Source organism: Manacus vitellinus, unplaced genomic scaffold (genome assembly GCF_001715985.3).
Source record: "Manacus vitellinus isolate BGI_N305 unplaced genomic scaffold, ASM171598v3 scaffold_37_pilon, whole genome shotgun sequence".
NCBI lineage: Eukaryota > Metazoa > Chordata > Aves > Passeriformes > Pipridae > Manacus > Manacus vitellinus.
Window position 1 is genome coordinate 5,250,960 of NW_021940517.1, and position 6,000 is coordinate 5,256,959.

The following is a 6,000-nucleotide window of genomic DNA, read 5'->3' on the forward strand; positions in this document are numbered from 1 at the left end:
AGTCAGGAACCCAATCACTGATTAGTCATAAAACCTACATTCTGAAAACCCTTAACAGGTACAGGACAAAAGTCCTGCCAAACATCATTAAGGAAGTTACATGACAAATGTTCTCCCACCACATACACTTCTCTGCTGCTCGCCCTTACTCATGTTATTATCCAAGTTTGATAACTCAATGGCCAGAACAGTCCTGTAAACTGTCCATGAATCGACATGGTACCAATGGACATCTTGAGCTGAAACAAGTTTATACTGCCAACAGGCATAGGCATATAATAGAGAAACTGGAACTATGAACTACCTTACTAGCTCAAAAGCCATCAAGAATGACACCTCCACGCTAATCAGCCTAAAGCATTACCCCATCTCCATATTCCTACCTCCCTTTAAGCACCAGTTTTCATTTGTTCCCTCCCTCTGTTGAATGGATAGAAGAAAAAACGCCACCAAACCATCAATTAATTTTTTGCATTAGATAATTATCACAAACAGGATATTGGGGAGATTAGTATACTGATCTGAATGGTCAGAGTAATTTAATGAAAAGACAAACTTGAATATATATTCAAGCCAGCCACTGTGTAGGCACATTCCATTTATATTCTGGTCTGTACGCTGCAGCTAACAAAACCAACATAAATCTCCAGAATGAGGCCTCAGTATCAGTAAGCAGACAAACTGCAAGATTTGTTAGGTTGACAGAAATCTCTGTCATATTTCCTACTCTTATTCTAAGTAATTTATCCTAAAGAAGTTAGCAAACAAGGAATAAATCCACAAAAAAAAAGGAATAGTTCTAGTCAACTGATAAAAATGACCTCGTGAAACCCATTTTCCCCATAAAATAATTCAATAAAACTCTGTGGAAACAGGCATTTGCCTTCCAATTATATCAGTTGTGCAGACTCTACAAGTGTTAACCTTGCTATCGTGTAATACTTACTGGCCTCACTTTGTCCAAAAGGGGCATTCCTTTGCTTTGTACTGCATGAAATTGTAGTTGATTAAATTCTGTGGCAATTCTCTCTAAAACTTGTCCAGTTAAAAGTGGACTAGAAGACAGATGATACAAAACAAGAATACACAGTTAGATCCTTTCAAATTAACTCACTTTCACCTGTAGCAGACGGATAGTGCTCTCCCTCAATTTTTGTGGTTTAATCTAAATATTTTGAATTCTGATAGGTACTACTAGACTTACTGCAATCATGCAATAATGATCTGGAACACACTACATGATTAAAGTTGTTTTGCAGCTGTCAACATATGAAGTGGATGAAACAGAAGCTCAGAGGTACATAAGCTCTTGCCTCAGCAGTATGAAGCATTGTTTTCTACATGGTAGTTTTGCTTATCACATGAAAGTCAGCCTTAAGAGAGCTCAGAAACTGCACTACATGACTTTCACAATCCAGATTTGCTTCTTATTTCCCTTTCTGTCATACAGTAAAACTAATGACAGTTATCTCCAGAGAAACAGTCCTACCATCTACACAGCCCCAATAATGAGCCAAATTTTCAGCCATTCAAGTTCCGTCTTGCTTACAAACATAATTCTGCAAAATGCCTCACTCTGACTGAAAACATCTGCTTATGCTTTGTCCCTCTAGGTATCAACATATTTTTCTGTACAGCTCCCCCCATCACTATGTGATCCAGCACAATAAACTGAAGTGACAGTCTTACACTGTCTCTTCCCTCTAGCTGAAGTTGCACTTGTATCCCAGTCAAGCATTTCAAGGGCATGACTGGTACATCAATTCCAAATTGGCTGAAAGACATCTTCCAGTCCTCAGCAAAGGCAGAGGGAGAGGTCTGACTGGAATTTGTACTTCCTTGCACCAAAACTATTATATGTTTGCCTTGCCTGCCTTTGGCTTTCTTGCAAAAGTCCTTTTGGCTATACATAATCAGGGAAAACAAAAAAAGCTATTTTCTGTTTCGCTTCCAAATGATATTGGAATAAACTGTACTGCAGAGAGTATTTCAGACATAACAAGATTAGTAATGTCCAAGAAAAAAACCTAGAATTATTGCACTAACTTCCAAAAGGTTGCTTACCGAAAGCAACACCAGTAATTTGGAACTCTGGAGTCTGAGTTACATGTTCTGTGAATGATTAGTTGGCAAAAGACTAAAACCTAGAAAATTACAGTCATTTATTCCATCAGAGTTACATTCCTAAAAATATATCCTAATGCCTGTAAAGTTACCTTCAGCAACATTATGAAATTCAGTTAGTCCCATCAATTACAAATAGAACTGAACATTACATATTTTTTCACCTGTTTCCCTCTAATGAGGACAATTCTTTAGTGCCTTGGGAATGCAGAATCTTCTCAATTTTCTCAACAGACTGGATAACATGAATAAGTCTCAGGACACACATCTGTAATTAAAGAAAGATTTTCCATATCTGACCCCAATCCCAACTGACATCACCTAAAGAAGATATTTCGGATGGTTTCTTAGTTCTTTGGGGTTTTTTCCTGGTGTAAGTTTTCCCCCTTCATCTTAATACTTGAGTCATGTCTCAGTTGAAGTATTGCTCACATAAGTCCATAAAACTCCACAAACGTTTGTCATGGACCAAGGACAACTTTTCTTATCCCTGATTTTTTTCAAAGTTAAGCACAAAGACAAATGTTAGTGTGTCCCCCGTCCTATAAAAATTAAACAGCTGTATTTCAATTCCATTCACAATAAGTGCATATACTACTACAGTCAGAAACAAGAACAACTATAATTAAAAAGAAATCCAACTAAATCAAACATATATATTTTGGGAAACAAAAGTAAAATAAAGATTCAAGATCAACTAGACACTGTTAAAAATTAAGTCTGTCCACCAAAATGTAAATATATTTTTACAAGTACACAATTCTGCACAGTGTGCACCCAGATAGCCTAAAACTTTATAAATTTTATTTTCTCTGGGTTAATGGCAAAACCAAATTCATCCTAAGGATAATCTTCTCAAGGTAATAATTCATTTGCTGTACCTTTTTTCTTCTAATATCTTCTTGTTTAGTCATCCGGTCATCTACTGCTTGAATTCCTTCACTGACACATGACTTAAGACTCTGTGAGAGAAAAAGTCAGTATATAAAGTTATTTAAGGTTTGAAGAAAACCTTAACTCAAAAACCTAAACTTAAAACAGAGCACAGATTAAGGTATTGCCACCACAAGTATAAATATTTCCTCCAGAAGTGTTCTTTTACTACCTTAGAGAGAACAAATGACCTATCACCTAAAAAAACCAGACAATAAACTCCCTGCGTTATGTCTTGAAACTGAAGATTTAAATCAGTTTTAAATAGTGTTTTTCAAATAATAAGGATTTCTCTACCCCAACTGACCCTATTTTCTGTTTTACTCATCAAGACTGTGATATTTTGAAGGTACATTTATGCAGCAAACATCTCTTTGAAGTGGCTGCCAAGATGATCAAAAATTGGCCCTTGCTATAAAGCCCAAGTCAGTGGTGGAAGAGCCAGAATAATACCCACCTTCAAGAGGGTGACGTTTTATGATTTAATCACAAGACTAAGCAAAAACAGTCCTTAAAGGGACTGTATTGCATCTAAATTATCTACTACCATTTTTAAGTTACTCAAATATTAAAACAGTTTCAAGATATCACCATAGACTTGTCTTGTAAAAGTTCATTCACTTGTCATGTTTAAGGAATCCTTTATCCCTTGGATGAAATGCGCTATTGAAAACATAAATTTACTGCTAATACAACTGCTTGAAAACACAGTGCTTCTCCTACTACCAGTCATCAATTTTCAAAAAGAAGTTTATTATAACAAGTATTAACTTCAGTAAAAGATGTTCTGTACATGATATGAAAGTGAGCTGAAGTTTACCCAGCTGTCTACAATGATTGTTTTGAACATACCATAACTTCTTCCTTCAACTGTCCCAAGGGTACTGAAAGCTGATTAAGAGCCTTGTCCATGCCAACCTAAAGAAATTACCATAAACACATTTATGACTTTTTCAGTGAGTTCAGACATGAATTACTGACAAAGCCTATCATTTTACAGATACTAAAAGAGAACTGAGAAAACAAACCTCCCCCTATAATCTCCAGTTTTAAATTCAGTGCAAAAATATGTTGTCTCAAATAGAGACATAAAAATATTACAGTGCCTGTCACATAAAGCCAAAAGTTAAACAAAATTTCCACCTATAGAAATTTTTCCTCCCACAAAAATGTTAAATCTCAGTCTTTGAACCTATACAACTGGAACAATTACAATGTTCAGTCAAGTAGATTGGGTTTGTGGTTTTTTTAGATATTTTGACTATACAAAAAAATTTAAAGATTTCTAAAGTATCCTTCAGAAAGGCCTTACTTGTGTCATTGCTATTCTATTTAAATGATTTATTTCCTTTAATTTTAGAAGTGCTGACAGTTTGAAACAAAGTTTGCCCTGAATCTAACTTCCTAATGAATCAGTTTTTCAAGACAAAAAGCATACACCTAAAGATTTATTACAGGCCAAGAGCAATTCTGTATAGTAGCTAAGTTCTACAGGAACAGTCTTTCAGTTTCTCTCAGTGCAAGGGCTCACAGTTTAAGACGTCTTAAATCTAACAATGACAAAATAAAAGCCATATACTTTACATGTGAAAAACAAAAATCCCACTGAACCACCTTAAGTCTGAACTATGCAGTACAACTAATAACACTTACTAGATTTGTTGAGAGATTAACAAAATCTGCATAGTCCTTATTTATGAGTTCTACCATAGCAGTTTTTAGGAGTTTGTAATAGAGCTCCAGATCCTCCCTGAGCTCTTCCAGCTGCACACGTTTCCTGCAGTCTGACACAAAATGATCAACATCAAAATCCGCCTGAAAGTCAAACAGGAAAGAAAGAAAAATGTAAGCAAACAGTTCACACAGGGAACACACCCAAAATAAAGTACTCCATGTGCCAGTGAGTTGACCGAACTAAAGCTCTAGGGGGCAAAAGGCTTCTTAAGTCAGTAGTTTCCAATGTTCCAAACTCTCGGCCTTTAAGCTAATAAGCACAGAGTATCTTGGGACAGAGTACCTAGAGACCAGCTCACCAAAATACGGGGTCGTATACTCCCTATTAAGACTTTTAAAAACCCAAACAAAAAAAACCCCACAAAACACCAACCAACCAAAATTCGAAATTCAGTATTAAGAACTACTTAAACCTCTCCAAGCAATGAGGCCTTTCGGTCCCGCCAGATTCGGAGCCCAGCCCTTCATGGACACAGCCGCATCCCGGATCCCTTGTCAGTGACACACTCGGCGTTCCCGAGGCCCGAGGCCGGGGGAAGAGCCGTGGCGGACCTGTAAGATCCCGATCAAGGCTCCGCGACCCTCTCTCCTCCAGGGGACCCGCCAGCCCCCTCCTCAGGAGGCCCCTCCTCCCTCCGCAACTCGCCAGCTTCGGCGGCCCCCACCCACCTTCATGAACTCGTCCTTGTCAAAACACAGGTTCTCGGGGCCCCGGGGCAGGTTCATCTTTCTCGCCTCCATGCCGGCCCGGCCCGGTCCAGGGCGGCGGCACCGCCCCCTGCGCCAGAGCGGCACCACAGAGCGGCGGCACCGGCAGCGCCCCCTGTGCGGCTCCGAGCGGCACTGCGCAGGCAGCGGCGGCGGGGCGGGGGGGCGGGGCGGGGCGGGGCGGGGCGGGCGGGCGCGTGTGTGTGAGGCGCGGGCCCAGCCAGCCTCCTCGGGGGAGGTTACACATTCAAGGAATCATAAAGGCGTTGGAAAAGACCTCTGAGGTCATCGAGTCCAACCTATGGCCGAACACTACTTTGTCAGCTAGACCATGGCACTGAGTGCGACATCCAGTCTTCCTGTAAATACCTGCAGTGACGGTGACTCAACCACCTCCCTGGGCAGGCCGTTCCAATATCTGATCACCCTTTCTGTGAAGAAACTTCTTAATGTGCAGCCTAAACCTCCCTGGCACAGCTTAAGACTACATCCTCTCATACT

General features: G+C 39.7%; 1 protein-coding gene across 1 annotated transcript in view; it reads right to left on the reverse strand.

Annotated features, from left to right (window-relative positions):
- The window catches only part of COG2 (component of oligomeric golgi complex 2), a 28,640-nt gene extending 23,051 nt beyond the window's left edge, over positions 1 to 5,589 (reverse strand). Inside the window, exons 1-6 of the mRNA XM_029961611.1 lie at positions 5,461 to 5,589; positions 4,711 to 4,872; positions 3,910 to 3,975; positions 3,006 to 3,086; positions 2,289 to 2,392; positions 947 to 1,055 (exon numbers count right to left, since the gene is read on the reverse strand). Coding sequence (XP_029817471.1) covers positions 947 to 1,055; positions 2,289 to 2,392; positions 3,006 to 3,086; positions 3,910 to 3,975; positions 4,711 to 4,872; positions 5,461 to 5,532 — 594 coding nt within the window. The 5' untranslated portion in view covers positions 5,533 to 5,589. The remainder of the gene's footprint in view (positions 1 to 946; positions 1,056 to 2,288; positions 2,393 to 3,005; positions 3,087 to 3,909; positions 3,976 to 4,710; positions 4,873 to 5,460) is intronic.
- Between the last annotated feature and the right edge of the window lie 411 nt (positions 5,590 to 6,000).